General features: G+C 41.3%; 1 protein-coding gene across 5 annotated transcripts in view; it reads right to left on the bottom strand.

Annotated features, from left to right (window-relative positions):
• CDK14 (cyclin dependent kinase 14) overlaps positions 1 to 17,711 on the bottom strand; it is a 388,387-nt gene that overhangs the window by 293,471 nt on the left and 77,205 nt on the right. Inside the window, exon 1 of one of the 5 annotated variants that reach the window (XM_060248478.1) lies at positions 12,377 to 12,455. The exons of 2 other annotated variants lie outside the window; for them this stretch is intronic. Coding sequence is in view for 1 of the 3 variants with exons in the window: in XM_060248476.1 (XP_060104459.1) it covers positions 11,463 to 11,483 (21 nt within the window). In the remaining 2 variants the exon portion in view is untranslated. Of the gene's footprint in view, positions 1 to 11,462; positions 11,592 to 12,014; positions 12,343 to 12,376; positions 12,456 to 17,711 lie in introns of those variants that run through there. 2 more of the 5 variants (XM_060248477.1, XM_060248476.1) reach the window with 2 other exon arrangements.

Raw genomic sequence — 17,711 nt, 5'->3', positions numbered from 1 at the left:
AGGGTACTTGAATATTATTTGCTAAAAACAAGTTCAAAGATTCTAAATCAGATCATGCTCTGTTTGAAGTGCCTGAATGTTTTCCAATTCATATTTTTCTGGAAAACCCATATGATTGTGTTCATGCTGTGTGTGTGTGTGTGTGTGTGTGTGTGCACGTATATATGAATGATTATGTGCCCATAACTTAAGAGTTTGTGCTGTCCTTTCAAAATACTCCATACAATGTTAAGTACTACCAAAAAAAAAGGCAGTAGCCAGAATTCACTCTACCAGTTAAACTGGTGTAACTCTCAATAGTACCCTAAGTATATATAGCAGACTATCAGTGCAATGCTATGCAGAATCACTCCAGGCTAATCCCACTAAAATCAGTGGTTTTAGACTGGAGTAACTCTACATACAATTGTACTGTATTACATCTTACACTTTTGCATTGGCTGATCTGGACAGTGCTTCTATGCACAGTTGTGGTCTAGTGTTAGCTTGGGATTAAATGAATACTTTGGGGGAGGGAATTAAAATGAGTTGAATAAATCCACAATTTGCGTTTTCTTAATAAACAAAGATAGAAGTCATAGAGACACAGAAGGCACATCAGAGCACACCTAAAAAATCACTGCTTATCCTCCTGTGATATTCAACTGCTTGCACAGGTAATCAGAATAATTCTGAAGAATAAAACTGCATTTTATTTAGTACTGATGTATTTGTATTTCTATCCCCAACCCACTCTACCTGCACATTGTTAGTCTGATTAAACAGTGTTTAGAAACTGAAAATTTTTGTCCCACGTGTCCAGATTCACAGAAGTATCTGTAGAGTTATGGCTGTTAAAAGGTAGTTCAGATTAATGTTTCCACCCCAGGATTATAACGAGGGAAAATAAACTATATAAACTGCCCCATGCTCCTTCTGTTGTAGAGAAGAATTGAGTGAACAAGGATATTAGGCACGTGTGAGTTAATAATAAACCCACTTATTACAGAGTTAATAATAAACCCACTTATTACAGAAAATAAGTAGCAACATTTGGTCTTAGTCACATTTTTTTATGCATGTACAGTATTATTGGGCTAACTGCAGACCATCTATTCTTAATCTAGTGCTTTAATAGTCCAAGATGATCATCTGATGTTTCATGACAAAATATTCTGATTAGCTGCAAATCTCTCTCCAGCACTGTGTTACTCAGAGGTAGCAGAAGACAAACACTTCACCAGTTAAAGGGAGGAGGCAGAAAAATTGTTAGCAGCCAGATTTAAACAGAGAACCGGAGCAGCTGCTATCATGGGGCTAATCTACCCAAGGAGCTGTTAAGGCTAAGTAGAAGGGACTTTATAATTAACCTAGCCAGAGTTCCTAAGCCATCGACTTTAGTCATCCATTACAGTAGAAAACAGGAAGGTAGCACTGAGGGACAGAAGTCTGGTCACTAGAGTAATCAGGAGAACTGATAAGGGCAAGCAGGTGTTCTACTACTGCCTAGTCTCTTACAGAAAGCAGAGGTCCCGCCCATTTGTAGGGATGGGCATGAACTGGCTCACAAACTAAACTTTGTGCCAAATTTTGGGTGGTTCATGGTTCACAAACTGAAATTCATGGCATATCAATTAGCAGAAACTTTTAAAGAACTTTCAAGCAGTTCATGGATTGAGGAAGAGGAGGAGGAGATTGAATTTATATTCTGCCCTATACTCTGAATCTCAGAGTCTCAGAATGGTCACAATCTCCTTTACCTTCTCCTCCCTCCCCCAACAACAGACACTTGTGAGGTAAGTTGGGCTGAGAAAGCTCTCACAGATACTGCCCTTCCAAGGACAAACTCTGCAAGAGCTATGGCTGACCCAAAGCCATTCCAGCAGCTGCAAATGGAGGAGTGGGGAATCAAACCCGGTTCTCCCAAACTGGCTCTCCTAAGCCACCATGATTCATTAATGGATTTCCAGACTGTCTCTGCTCAATCAAAATGCCCCCCCCCTCTATTGGAAACAATGGAAGATGGGAGCACCTTCACCAGGTGAGCCATAACCTGGACCCAATCTTCACTAAACTTGGAAACCAGGCAGAAGAGACTCAGCCAGACAGCCTCTGTGAGTTTGGTGCCTCTAGCACTCCTGGGGGGTGTTTTACTCACAAACTGAAACAGTTCACTTTGGGGCTAAAAGTTTGTAACTTATGAATCCAGCAGTTCCCAAAATGAAATGAACTGCATTTTCCAGGTTTTTGTCCATCTCTAACTATTTCTGTCAGTCACCAATCCTCTGTATACCTATTCAGCATGTATCCACAGTAAACAGCCAATCAGAGCCCATGGAAGGCTGAAGAAACCAGATGGGAGTGGAGAATGAGAAAGAAAAGGCTGCAATCTCAGATCAGACAATGTCTGCATCTTCAGAGAAATCCTGTTTCAGAGCTTGTCTTATGCAGGGCCAGTGCCAGAGTTCCTGGATCCCTAGGTTCTGCCCCCACCCCCAGCAGACCTGGGAAAGTGAGGGTGGGGCAAGACAGTGGCCTGTGCACTCCTCAGATCCCACCAAAGACGGGTTCTGGGGAGCACACATGCCACTGCACTGCCTCACTGCTCTGGCCTTCCTGGGTCTGAATAGACCCAGGAAGGTGAGAAGAGCAGGCCAACGTCTGCTCTCCTTGGAGCCCACCTTCCCTTGCAAGGGAAGGCGGGCTCTGAGGAGAGACACACTGACACACCATCCTGCTGCTCTCGCTTCCCCAGGTCTGCTCAAACTCAGGAAAATGAGAGCGGAGGGGTGGTGCAGGCTCTGAGGAGAGCACATGAGAATGCACTGCCCTGCTGCTCTTGCCTTCCTGGATCTGTGCAGTCCTGGGAAGGCAACAGTAGTGGAGCAGGGGGAGGCGCACATGGTAATGCCCTTATAGGCCAGGTGTCGCCCTAGGCAGCCGCCTACCTGGCCTACTCCTATGCACCGGTCCCAGTCTTATGTGTAAGCATACTAAAATAAGTGAATGTGTGGAAACGGGGTATGTGCTTATACAGGGCAGGCTGAAAATCCTTCCTAAGAAGGTCTCAGTATCTGTCTTTTGTAGGAAAGCAGCCTAGTACTGTGAATGACTGAAAATGAGGCTGTAGCTGTATCATGGCTCAGTTTCTGAGGGCAGCGAGGTAAAGATCTGTGTTGTCTGGAAGGAACTCACATTTACACTGTGAGAATCCTAACATTGAGGGAAGGCCAATATTCATCAGAAGAATAAATGCTTGGCTGAAAATTGCTCTGTGCACCCAGGAGTTACAACTAAAACATAATTTAATGGAGGCAGCAAAAGCTGTGTGTTACCTCTAAATAACTTTAAGCATCTTTTCCCTCAACAACTTTGTCTTCCTATCCCTGTGAATAAAAGTTATTTTTAATCCAGTTTCCCTGACATCTCATATGAAATAACTGCATTTAGAAGGCCACTTGGGTTCAGCTAGTCAGTAAAGACTGGAGTAAAGTCCACTCTGGTCAAACTACACATCCTACTATCCTTAAGTGGCATTTTAAAACCTTGATCTTCTCTTCTGAAATTCAAATAAAACCTTTCCCCTGTTATTTAGGAATAGATCTTTACCAGACACAATGGATTTTTCTTATGGAGAGGTTGAGCTTCTGTGTCGAAAGCCCCAGATAAAAGTCCACAAATTCCAACTGAGTTTGGCAGCAAAGTAATGTTTTCTACTAGCCAACTGTGAAGTCCAGTCCCAGCACCATATTACCTGTAGTTATTCCTAGATTAATTTGACCTTATACAAACTGTTAATAAACTGGGAGCAGGTACTCTACATAGAAGGTATATCAAAAATAATGAAAGACAAGGTCAGCTCCCTCCTTCCTACAGTGTCCATGAAAAATCAGAGGTAGGAGATGGTGACAGGGAAAACGTGTTAGCAGAATGTTTGTTTGGTTGTGAAATATTTGTGGGCTTCCCTTTTTCCTTAAGAGGAAGGAAATACCATGAGACCACCACAAGAAATCTCTCCCTATTTCTTATGCAATCACATAGACTGACTTCCATTTCTTGCCCCCCCCCAAAAAAAAAAGAAGATGGATTCCAGGTCATTATTACTATTTATATAATGCTCATTTTCTAAAGACTAAGGGAGAGAAAATAAAGAAAGGTGGAATTCTTAATTTCATGAAGACAATGTATGCCATATTCATATGGACAATGCTGAAATGTCAGCCGTATGAGAATTTGTGATCTTGAATAATCTTCTAAGACTAAAGACACTTGGGTTCAAATTCCAATTCAACTGTGAAATTCCCCAGATAACCATGGCCCAGTTATTCTCTAGGATCCATCATTCTTTTAGTCTCCTTGTTGAATCATTGTTAGAATTCAATGGAAAGGAGAACCACAAAAAACCTCCTGTGCTCCACGGAGCAAAGATGTAATAAAAATGTGATACATAGATCAGAAAAAAGCTTACTTTGAGATTATTTCCATTGTCCTTATAAAGGAAGTACAAAAGCAAAAAGAAATAAGATTCTCACAAATCAAAGGGGAGGGAAAATGGGAGCAAGATTAATATGCACGCACACATGCACAAAACTGAGCAGAAATGAAACCCAGAAATTCTTTTCCCTCCCCTAAGGTGGGAAAGGAATTGTAGGAAATGAATATCCAAAACAACAGAAATTGCTCATTCTAGAATAAGCAACAAATGCAAAGTACTTATTGTGAGAATGTACTGTTCCACCAGTAGCAGTTGAATAGCTAAAGCCCAACAGATCATTTATGCTGAATAATATTCTACCATGTTAATATTCTAACCCACAGCTTGAACACAAAATGCCAGGTACAGGTAAGTACAAGTCAACGTGTACAGGTAAGTTCTACTAGTCATTTATGAAATTAACATTCAGGCTCTACACTGCATGCTGTTTAAAGAATTATTTCTTCTCTTCCCACATCAAATTATAGGTCAACATTCCATTTAGATAGAGACTGAGCTTTGGGTATTATTAGTGTCAGAGTGATATGAATGTACATTCTCCTGAGCTGAACATTTTGCAAGCGGAAACTCCAAAGAATGATTTCTAGTATACAACGGTAGTGGAAAATATGAAAAGCTATAGACTTTGAAAATTGCAGGGATTGAGGAGAGGTTGGCATAAAGGATAACTAGAGATTAAGAAAATATTTCACATTTATAGAAAACTACCCTGTATTGGACCACATCTAATTTTTTCACATCTGATGTTTTTCCAAGACTGAGACCAAATAAAATAAAGGAGCTTCCATCAACTCTAGCTAAGTTTTCTCTTCCAAAAATGGCAGCAGCTCACATTTCTATCCTTGTATATTATAGGGTTGCCAAGTCCAATTTAAGAAATATCTGGGGACTTTGGGGGTCGAGCCAGGAGACATTAGGGGTGGAGCCAAGATCAAGGCTGTGACAAGCATAATTGATCTCCAAGGGGAGTTCTGGCCATCACATTTAAAGGGACGGCACACCTTTTCAATGCCTTCCTTCCATAGAAAATAACGGATAGGGGCACCTTCTTTTGGGGCTCATAGAATTGGACTCCCTGGTCCAACCGTTTTTTTATTTATTTATTTATTTATTTATTTATTTAATGGACTTATATCCCGCCCTTCTCACCGAAGTGTCTCAGGGCGGCTCACAACATAATGATTCATACAGTTCCATTTAAAACATTTACAGATACAATAAAAGCATAGTTAATAAAACAAGATAAAATAAAGCCAGCGGTCTATAAGAGCATTTTGTTCCATCCAAAGATGTTCCGTCCAAGTATCAGTTAGGTGTTATAGGCCTGCCAGAAGAGGGCTGTCTTGCAGGCCCTGCGGAACTGCCCTAGGTCCCGCAGGGCCCGCACCTCCTCCGGCAGCTGGTTCCACCAGTAAGGTGCCGCTGTTGAGAAGGCCCGATCCCTGGTGGATTTTAGGCGGGCCTCCTTTGGCCCAGGGACTACCAGCAGATTTTGTGAGCCGGAACGTAGTACTCTCTGGGGAACGTGTGGGGAGAGACGGTCCCTAAGGTAGGCAGGTCCTAGGCCATATAGGGCTTTAAAGGTAATGACCAACACCTTGTACCGGACTCGGAATGTTACCAGCAGCCAGTGCAGATCCCGGAGCCCCGGCCGAATGTGCTCCCATCTTGGTAGCCCTAATAGCAGCCGGGCAGCAGCGTTCTGCACCAACTGCAGTTTCCGGGTCCGGCACAAGGGTAGCCCCATGTAGAGGGCATTACAGTAGTCCAACCTCGAGGTGACCGTAGCATGAATCACTGTTGCTAGGTCGTCGCGCTCCAGGAAGGGGGCCAACTGTCTCGCCCGCCTAAGATGAAAAAAAGCGGACTTGGCAGTGGCTGCCATCTGAGCCTCCATCGTCAGAGAAGGCTCCAATAGCACCCCCAGGCTCTTGACCCTGCCCGACGCTGTCAGCGGCGCGCCGTCAAAAACTGGCAGGGGGATTTCCCTTCCCGGGCCGCAGCGACCCAAGCAAAGGACCTCTGTCTTCGCTGGGTTCAGCTTCAACCCGCTCAGCCTAAGCCACCTAGCCACTGCCCGTAACGCCCGGTCCAGATTTTCTGGGACGCAGGCGGGCCGGCCGTCCATAAGCAGATAGAGCTGGGTGTCATCCGCATATTGGTGACAACCCAGCCCATACCTTCGGGCAATCTGGGCAAGGGGGTGCATATAGATGTTGAATAACATCGGGGAAAGTACCGCCCCTTGAGGCACGCCGCAGTCAAGCGTGTGTCTCTGGGACAGTTCCTCCCCAATCGCCACCCTTTGTCCCCGACCATCAAGGAAAGTTTTGAAATTTGGGGGATATTTTGGGGAGAGGCATTAGATGCTGTACTAAAAATTTGGTGCCTCTACTTCAAAAAACAGCCCCCCCAGAGCCCCAGATACCCATGGATCAATTCTCCATTATTTTCTATGGGAATAAATCTCCATCGGGAATAATAGAGTTCCCAGCAGACATTTCCCTCCCCTCCCCCTGCTTTCTGATGACCCTGAAGCGGGGGGAGGGCCTCCAAACTGGGGAATCCCCTGCCCCCACCTGGGGATTGGCAACCCTAGTATATTACCAGGCATTCCAGACAGGTAGGTTCTGAGATTGTATGCTTAAGGCAAGCTGAAAAAGAAACAAGTCATTTCAAAAGGTCCAAGAAACTTGCAGAAATTTGTGATCACATAACCACAAATAAAGGAAATATTTCACTTCAAGAAGCTTGACAGAAAATTAGCACTAGGACATAAAACTGAAGAACCCCTCCTCACCCCTTTAGTTAAAGCATTACTACATTTTTGAGAGCTCAGCTGACCTAGAAAAAGGTTGACAGAACTACTTACACATCACAACTGGTCAACAAAAGACAAAGTTGCTGTGAGCTACACATGTAAGACCTGCACTGACAGCTGGCACTTGGTAAAAAAGTTTTTCCCCCCTTTGAAAGCTGTAATCTGCTACCAGTGAAAGTTCAAATCCATTGACATGTTATGGATTTCTATTGCTGTACTTCAGTCAAACACAGAGAGTAAAAACAGAACAATCCAAAATGTGTTGATGCAGTATAATTTGTCTAGGCTATAGCAAATCTCAAGAAAATAGGCATTGCCTTCCAGTGGTGAAGACTTGCGAAGAAGGAATTTACTTCCTGAGGCAGTTCTATGCAGACTCTGCAGCTAGAACACAAGGATGGAAACCACTGATTTGGAATCCATGCAGCAAAAAAAATGTGTTTGGGTAAAAAGATTTTATTCAGTGATTTATATTCCTATTTGAGGGTTTCTTATCAATATCACTGTGTATGATCCCTTTTAGGTCCTAGTTTCAGACATTCAGAAAATCTCATTACCAAGGGCAAGCAAGAGAAGGTAAATGCTTTTCTGTTTGCTTGTTTAGCAATTTGCGGCCTAGAGACAAGCTAATCCCCTTTGACACAGCATCCAAGTGACTGTCAGAACCCCCACCTGTTGTATGTTAAATGCTGTTCTAATATCTTTTGTTCCTAATTTTTGTACTTGCTTTGAATTCAATAAACTGCTTTTAAAAAAAAAATTAAAAGAACCCCCACTTGGCAGTGGACAAAATATTTCCAGCCTTCTTGAATGTGTGAAAGCAGAAGTTTCTTTCTCAGTTTCTAGGATTGTTTATATTATCATTCAGCAAAACTCAGCTTAGCCATCACGAGCAAAATGGACTGTGTTTGAGATGAGGATGAACCTGTTAGCATCATGTAATACCAGCTCCTCCAACTAACACAAACTCTGTTATAGTGAATGCATGTACCTCCTGCCTGTATTTGTGTACATCTGTTTGTAAGAAAGAGCATTCTTTCTTTGCTTTACAAATATGCATTCACTTTACAAATAAAACTAAGACCAGTATCTGGATAAATGTGGGATTTGTTATCACATGCATAGCGATGCATGTGTTGACTAAAACATGAGAATTACTCAATGCATATCTGAAGAACAATCAAGAGTACACCATACACAGACTGTGTAAGCATTCACTGTATCTTGTGAAAAGGGCTACTGAGTTGAAAATGGAAAGAACCAATTAATTAATTAGTCATAATGCCCTGACCTGGATGGCCCAATCTAACCCAATTTATTTGAATCTTGGAAGCTAACAAGGGTCTGCCCTGGTCAGTACTTGGATGGGAGACCACCAAAGAAGTCCAGGGTTGCTCCACAGAAGTAGGCAATATCAAACCACCTCTGAATGTCTCTTGCCTTCAAAACCCTATGGGCTCACCATAAATTGGCTGTGACCAATATCTTAAGGAACCAACAAGCGGATGTCACGACTGACTGCAGTCAAACATGTTTGTCTTCAATCTTGGCTTGCTGCATGGGGAGAGGAAGCAAGAGAAGAGAGGAAGAGTACAATCACAACTATTAACCTGGCCCATGCCTAATCACAAATTTATTCGCATTTGTCTGTGATGCTTGAATTCAGCCTAAACTGCCCTCCTTTTTTGAATCCGCTTATGTCACCAACAGAATGATTCTTCACTTTTCTTATTCTACAGAGCTGTTAAGATACCTGCCTCTAGCGCCTCAATTTTTTCCAACACATTTCCAATGATATCAAGAGCAAGGGTGGGAGTAATATTTTTAAGGACTGAGAAATGACCTAGACTCACTAGATAGAGCCAGTTTTTTAAACATTTCTGTTCAAGTAAGATTATTAAACCCTAATTAATATATCTCTGAATAATTCCTTTTAAAACCCGCCTCCAAGAGCTCAGATTGGCTTTTAGGAGGGTTAGGCTCTGTGGGGGAAAGAAAGTTGGTATAGAAACAAAAACACTATTTAGAGACGGAGGAACAAGTAGTGGGATTGTGCACTCCCCTCCACTATGTGCAAGTAATCTCCTTGCATCCCCTCTCCACCCAGACATGTTTGGCACTATCTGTAACAATTAGTAGACTGGACTAAAATGAATGCTAATTTTACACTGTGAACCCAGAAGCCGAAAGTGAAGGAGCCTAAAAAATTCATATATATTTATGTCTGCACCTGGGAAATGATCTATCCGATGATTTCCACAGCTGAGTGAAAATCTCAGCTTGGTCTTGCCACATCCAAATGCAATGGCCTGTCATTTACAGCATACCAGCTCTTCGGACATACCACACAGGAGAGCTGTGACCAACCTTCCATCTTTGTGCACATTAAGATGAATTCAAAAATGAAGCCCAGAAAAAGTTACACTTTGTCCATGAAAATTAACCCTCCATTTTCCTAGTCAAATTAACCTCCACCACCATTCCTCTGTTGCTTGTGTTGAACAAGAAATAACCACGAGGAAAGATTAAAAACTCCCTCACAATTCCTGTGCATAACTGGGGCCCCCCCACCCCGCAAAAAAAATGGCAGATAAACCATAGTTCTCCTGCAAAAACTACAGCTTGGTATTGTAGTAGCACAATGCTTATCACAAACACAGGTCCAGTCAGAATGCAGAGAACTCATGAGATGCATTCACAACTGCACCACCAACAGAGCATTTTTTGTTACAAGATTTGCTGCAGTAGGAATACCAGTATAACATGTCATGTACTTGTTGATAAGGGCTCACAGATCTCACGAATCTACACAAATGCTTTTTAGGCAGAAGAAAAGTTGTTTCCAATTTCTTTATTCAAATATGAACAGGCATATTCACTGAGGGAACCTAACAATCACGAAGCTACACCAGTGGGCTTCAGAGACAAAAAGCCACACTGCCATTCCATAGATACTTTGTAGAACGCTCATTATAATAAAGCAGAACCAGTGAAAACCCAAAACCCTACTTTTTGAATGGAGGGAGTGCAAAAAGAGTAGGCTGTGCTGAAATCTAAAGTAGCCTGACATAGATTTTTGTGCATACATAGACATTCTGTAACAGAGGGAAAGACAGTATCACTCAGAACCTATACACACACACCCCATCACAAAAGTAATTATTTCACCGGAAATTCATGAGATTAGCATTCCTGTCCAGAGTGAAACACAGCTTCCCCTCCTATCAAAATGTAAATTCATGGCTTAAGTACATGGGGGTGGGGGAGAGAAGCTCCCGTCACTCGTATTGAAGAGAAATACATTTGTAATGCATGGAGGAAAGCTTCCAGAGAGGCCTAACTTTCCTCTTCTTATAAGAGAAGCTCTCGATATGATTTATACTCTAATCTTAAATGTACTGCTTCAGAAAAAGTCTCATGGATTTCAATAGCTCTTGCTTCCAAGTAACACAATTTGGATAAGAGTGCAAGACAAGAAACACAATTACGAGTTAAACACCTTGATTTGCAAACAATTATTAATACAATGCTGTACTGGAAATAGTTCTATTTTCTACTGTTTCTACAGGTAGACTTGTCCGTTATTTCCTATATTATGTAGATGTAAAGAGCATTCACTTTGCCAAAGTATACTGAACTCAGTTTTATATTTTAAAGACAAATTAACAGTGCAATCCTAGGCAATATTACTCCCGTCTAAGTCTACTGACAGCAATGGGCTTCCAATGGACCTAACCCTGCATAGGACTGTTCTCTAAGGATGTGATGTTCAGTGCACCTTTGCCATCACAGTTTTTCTAATTTACTTAGTGGAATCCACAATAGCAGGATTGCAGAAGAATCGGGCACAAGGAAGGATCCCTCCACATTCCTGCTATGATGAACTTCATGTCTCATCTATTGCTGCAATGTATTTGTCAGTCTTCTCCTATGCTGATGAAAGGTTTACACACTGTCTTGTACTGTGCATTGCCAGGTAAGGGTTTTTAATATACATATACATTTAAAACACAGCCCAGCCTCCAGGTTGCCATGCATGCAGAAATATTCCACTGAGATCTAAAAATCCTGCAAATGCTTTCACGAACCACCACACAAAATATTTTAGAACATAAATAAAAAGCCAACACACAGGTTAACAAACCAAAAAAAAAAAATTCTGCTGACCTCAGTCATATTGTTTGGCATTTCCTTCAAGATTCATTTCAGAGCAGTACATTGCTTTCCTCCTCTGCACATTAAGATCTAATTTACTGAAGCCATTTATTCCTTCTAGATCCAGCATGACACAGACTTGTTTGCCGTGATGAAAAAGTGATTGGTCACGTCCTTCATCCACTTGTCCCGGAGGGCACTCAGCCAAGCATATACGAGCAAAATTGTCTATAGCATCCTCTTTATACTCTAATAAAAAGACTGGGAGGAAAAGCCATGGCAAGAAGCGAAGCTCTTAAAACCTTCCCCACCTTTTCCACTGGCATTTACAGAGGGGAGGTGATTCCCTTCTGCTTTCCAGGTCACCTCAGGAGGCTGAAGACTGCATAGTCTCAGGAGTCATTCAGAGCTAGCCAGACCATCCTTACACATTTGAGGGAAATCAGAAAGAAAGCCTGGCATGCACACAGAATAAATATTGCTCAAGTTGCAAGGATGTGAGAAGCAGGGCAAGACACTCTGGCATTCAATTCACCCCTTATCGTAAAACAAACACAGCCTTACCGTTCTGCTGTAGGATGGATCAGGTTAGATTCACCTGCGACTCTTTAGCATGCCTCTAAGAACATTAGCGTTTGCAGTCAGGCCAAGCTCATTCACAGCAACTGAATTCACAACATCTTTCTGCACTAGCAAGCTGAAATGGTACGGCTGTACTACAGCTAAGAAAAGGGGGAATCATAAGCAGAAAAACAAAGAAATCCCTTAAGGCAGGATATTCTCGGCAGAGTTGCAGTGCAGAAGGTACCAACGATTATGAAGGAAGGAAATTTCACTGCCTACATTTCAGCAATAACACACGGCTCTGTGAAGGAAGAGAGCTTTTCTCACTCTCGCTTTTTAAAAAGAAAATGTGATGGACTTGCCTGTGGAGTTCTCAGGAAGGCAGACTACTCCAGCTCTGCAGCAGCAATGCAGCCAATGTAGCTATGCACATGCTGTCTAGGCAGTTTACAGCTCCATGTCTGTCTCTTTTTGTGGGGAGGGGGTAGAGACCCATGTACAGCAACAGGAATTCTTCAATGAAATTATGAGCTGGAGTCAAAATAAGTACAATGGTAATTCCATGAAAGCCTAGAGAAACATATTTTAAAGTCAAACGGTGCAACTAATCATAGCCATTTCAATAATTGCTCGAGTATGGAAAGAACCACCTGTAAATGAAAGGCCAGATGTGGTGGGCGGCAGAGAAAAAGAAAGCCTATGGCTGCATTAAGACACAATACAGCAACTTTTGCAGATAAATTATAACATCATGCAAAAAACCAGATTACACTATGAATGAACCAGGCTCCTCCACTGATGCAGCAGTCCCTGTCCCCATATCCCCAAACACATGTAAAGCCAAAGACATGAGGATATTTTTATTATTTGCACTCAAACCACTTCCCCAAAGCATACATTCAACACACACTGTGCTTCATATTGCCACCACTAAGGCCATACAACAGATGGAAGGCTATTCAAATTCTATTACGCCTTCATCTTTCCATCTGAACTATCTAGCAGATAGCAAGAACCCACTTTTGATCTAACTACATAGGTACTGCAAAACTTAAAATTCCTCAGCGAAGATTGCTCAAAGCAAAGAGCACTTTAAGCGAATTCACTGGGAGGGGGGAGAATATAAGCTTGCCAAAATTAATGCACACAACTCCCCATTGTTCATCTCAAAAGCAAACATGCCTTGCTTCTTTCTTAAATTAAAAGTTTTTTGGGCAGCGCAATTGCTAAACACCCTGAATGAATCTGAAATTGACCAAAGCGAAAACAGAAGATCAGATTGCAAAACAGTTCAGGATCCGAGCCTCTACACTCAAATGGTTTAGGCCTAGATTAAACAAGACAGAGAATAAGTAAACATTCAGTTCCTTACAGCCAGGCACCTGGTCTGCTTCATGTTTAAAGTGGGTCTTCAGCTACGAGGACAGCAACATGACACCTTCCTGTCCCAGAAATCTCACAATAGTAGCATCATCCATGTAAACATGGTGACTTTGTTTAAAGAAGACTCTGGCAATGTGGAATACTACACAGATAAATTGAAGATGTAGCACTTACGCCAATGGAGAACGTGCTACTTAAGAATGGGGAAGACGGGGTGAGAAATATCAAGAGTAAGAGCCTGCAACTGCTTGAATCCTCAGATGCCTCATTATTCCAGCCCCATGCAAGCCTTACTATGCCTGAGTCACTGCAACTTTGCAGAGATTAAGTAGTGTACAGGTATTTTAAATAAATTAATGAATAAAATAAAATGAGACAGATAACCAGAAAAGGAACATGTCCTGTTGTTAAAGCTAACATCTACTCCCTGACCTGGATAGCTCAGGCTAGCCTGATCTCATCAGATCTTGGAAGTTAAGCAGGGTCATCCCTGGCTGGTACCTCAATGGGAGACCACCAAAGAAGTGCATGTTTGTTACCCAGAGGCAGGCATCGACAAACCACCTTGAAAACACTACTGGGATGCCATTAAGTCAGCTGCAACTTGACAGCACTTTCAACGACCCATATTCTATTATACGCAAGGTACTCATGATGGCTCTAGAGAACCAAATATGGCTCTTTTTAAAAGAAAAGGGAATCTTTAAATCAAGGTATATTGGAACTGCAGGAGGCCTGTCAGAATAACCACTAAGAGTAGGGAATGATGACTAAAGGGCTTCTTAGAGATGCTTTATGGAAGGGGAAATGATAGAGGTAAACAGTTGCTAGTAATCCAAGTTGTGAACCATGCAGAGATTTATGCTAGTGCACTAAACATCTGCACAGGGGGCTCTGAAACTTAATGTGAGACTGTTATGTTCCAATTCCTAATAAAAGGCCCACAACCACCATCATTTTGGCAGTTGAAACTATATGGATTATTAACCAGCATGCCAGTTATCAGTAATTAAGTCTCTTCTTTTCAGTTATACAAATGGACCCTTTCATATTGGCTCTTTGTTGAATTCTTGCTCTGCATTTGCTGTAGTTTGGATCATTCATTGTGAAAGGTCACAGATCCTTGGGCTAAGATACAGAAATTAGTATGAGGGCTGGTCATACAAGTTCTGCCTTATGTCCGGGTCTAGATATCACAGATTTCAAGCTAAATGCATCACATACTTCAGGGTTGTGCCGCACAGGTGCATGAGAGCTCCTTGCATTTGCATCACTTCATGAAAGAAATACCTTGCAGTAAATACTGTACTATTTTGCCACTCTTTTTTTTTTTAGGCAGTCCCCTGTGCAAGCACCAGTCATTTTCAACTCTGGGGTGACGTTGCTTCTTTCGCATAAATAATTCAGAACACATAACAGCCCACAAACCAACCTGCTCTAATGGTAGTAATGTGTTTAATTAAGCTGCATGTACATGCCAGTATCTTTCATACTTAGTCTGCAGGACCTGCCATATTAGGTCAGGTCATCCAGTCTGTCTGTCAGTAGTCTTGCTCCAGGAGCAGCTGCTACCCCAGGCAGCTACGGATTCAGCTTTCCTCTACTGGTCACACCCTACTACTTGAAATCCGTAATATAGAGGAGCATCTCTTGTTACAGATGGGGACCTGAACCGAAGGGAATTTTCACACTCCAAAGGAAAGAATGTCTTCAAATCCAGCATACCACACTCTAGGACAGCCTAAAAACAGCCCCAAAGCAAAGCAAATTGGCACCAACTAGGTCAAGCCAACTTTTCAAGAAAAGAACCAGAAGGAAAAAGCTCATAAGAATGTCATCAAAGCAGAGGTATATGGGGATATAAGAGCAGCCGTGCCAGATCTGGCTAATGGTCTATCTAGCCCAGCATCCTGTTTTACACAGTGGTCAGATGATAAATGGCTCAGAGACTTATAAGCAGGCCTTGGAGACCAACACTTTCTTCTACTGCTATACAGCTATTCAAAAAGTTACTTCCTATTTAATCATCCCACTGAGGAAATTGGCTTAATATGAAAAACTTCATTATGCAGAGCTTTGGTTAATATCAAAGGCAGTCCAAGCAGAAGTGCTTTGTATCAGCAGCATCTTGTGCTACAAATAAAATGAACAAACCATCTGCAGTAGGTCCAGTGGGATTTATAGTAGCCCCGTGTCCAGAAATATTTTCACAAACCTGAGGTATAGAGTTTTCAGGTATAGACTATCACTTACATCCTTATTCTTCTTCAGAACAATATAAAGTTATAAACACTGGGACTCCATAAAGTTCCCAATTTGATGGATACCACTGTGGGGGGAGGCTCTTGTGTTCTGCTGCATATGTATTTGCTAACTGGCTTGTTCACCAAAGGATCTGAGGTAAATTTCAATTGTGAAAAGCAGTACTAGATAAATACCTCATGGTGAAAGAGGTAAGAGCTCTGGCTGCTGAGATGATCACTATCATTCATGCTCCCCTGGAGAGAGTGAGTATATGGGTGTGGGGCGGTTTCAGCTATTTTAACATGCAGTCCTAGCTATGAATACAACAGATTAATCAAAGCAGTTGAGAAAAGGGACAAGCATGATAACTTCCCCACTGGACCAACCAAGCTGAAAAAATAAAGATATTTCTTAAATCTCTCTTTCTAGAGAAAATATATGTGAAACGAATTTTGGTCTATGACTTCAGGAAGACCTAGTAATTTTATTGGCCAACTTGGATTTATCTATGCATGTAAATGAATTAGCTAAATTTCACACGAAATCATGTAACTACTTGGCAGGCAGACATCAATTTAAAACCTCCCACAAAATATCCTTATCGGAGTGCAAATAATCAGTATATTCAGAAATTAATGGTCCACAACAGGTGAAGCAGGAAACTGGTAAGTTTGGGTAGAAGAATATCTGGAAACTTCAGACTCAGAATTGTGGAGGCCCAGGAGACACCCTCCCCCAGGATTTTTGGGAGCACTAACAAAAATATTTATAAAGTATTTTCTCAAGTAAAAAAACTTTCAAAGTATTTCATTAATTTCAAATGTACAGAATGAAAAAGTCTGAGGTCTTTCTTGAGTGTTTAATTTAAAAATTGGGAAACACTGAAAAGCAGTGATAAAAATTCTATTCCCTCCCCCTTTTGCAATGAGTAAAATGGAAGAAAGGTTTATACAAAAGACATGGCATAAAAAATACTGATGTCAGAATCAAAAGAATTAAATAATGATAATTCCTGTTTAGTGTATACAGTGAACATCTATTGAAGATTTTTGTTTCAGTATAAATAATTTGTCAACATTTAATATGCTGTAATGAGTGTAACGAAGATGATTAAGTCATTGTTTTCAGGTTTATATATTTTAATTTAATATCCAAATATGCTGGTAGTCCTACGTATTGTGACTGTGTAACAGTGTTTCTGTCCAATCAATATACCGTTCTTTTGCTTACTGCACAATTTGTTTTCTATTTTCTTTTGTTCTACCTCTTTGATGGCAGAAATTAACATACATGTGCTATGGTGGAATAGGGTACAGCAGTTTGCAACTGCTTCTCAAGTACAGCACATACCTGGAATTTTTCTAATAGAAAATTAAGACATTTGTACGTCTAAATCCATTAATATGCCAAAGAGTACAATTTTAGATATTAACTGTTATACATTATGTATTTTATATGGTTAAAGCAATAAAGTGAGTTCAAGATTGATAAAAATGTAAGTTTTGCATATATTTCAATCCCCCCCCCAAGTTTCCTTTCCCCCCCCAGACACCGCCCCCCCCCCAAAATATTTCCCTGTGACGTCAAAATTTTCAGAAGTTTTACCTAACTTGTGTAATTGCCCATCTCCTGTATATACCCATTCAAGCATGTGGCAGAGAGGTGGCAAATTCTCTGCTAACTGTTAATTACAGGCAAAAGACATGTCTGCAATGAGACATTATTTTGGATACTGTCATCCTCCTAAGTTGACAAAGCCACCTCCTAAACTGTTTTACAAAATGTAAAATTCTCTTTAATGTGCAGGTTGCAGATTTTATTTCTCATATGCTAATTACTGGAAACTATTTCAAAACAGGAACACTGTTTATATTAAAACTGTCAATCACAGTTTTCAAAAGCTATATGCTCACAACCAACTAATGTCATCTTTAGACTGTACAGCAGCCCCATCTCTATTTCAGCATGAATCAATAGATTTGCTTTATGGAAGAGCTCATCTTGCTGAATTTTTAATCTTTAAATTATATCAAGGCTTCTGCTGATCTTGTGTAGGGATAACATCCAAGG

The sequence above is a fragment of the Heteronotia binoei genome, chromosome 10 (genome assembly GCF_032191835.1).
Source record: "Heteronotia binoei isolate CCM8104 ecotype False Entrance Well chromosome 10, APGP_CSIRO_Hbin_v1, whole genome shotgun sequence".
Taxonomy (NCBI): Eukaryota; Metazoa; Chordata; class Lepidosauria; order Squamata; family Gekkonidae; genus Heteronotia; species Heteronotia binoei.
The sequence above is the reverse complement of the archived record's forward strand: the minus strand, read 5'-3'. Positions and strand labels throughout refer to the sequence as shown.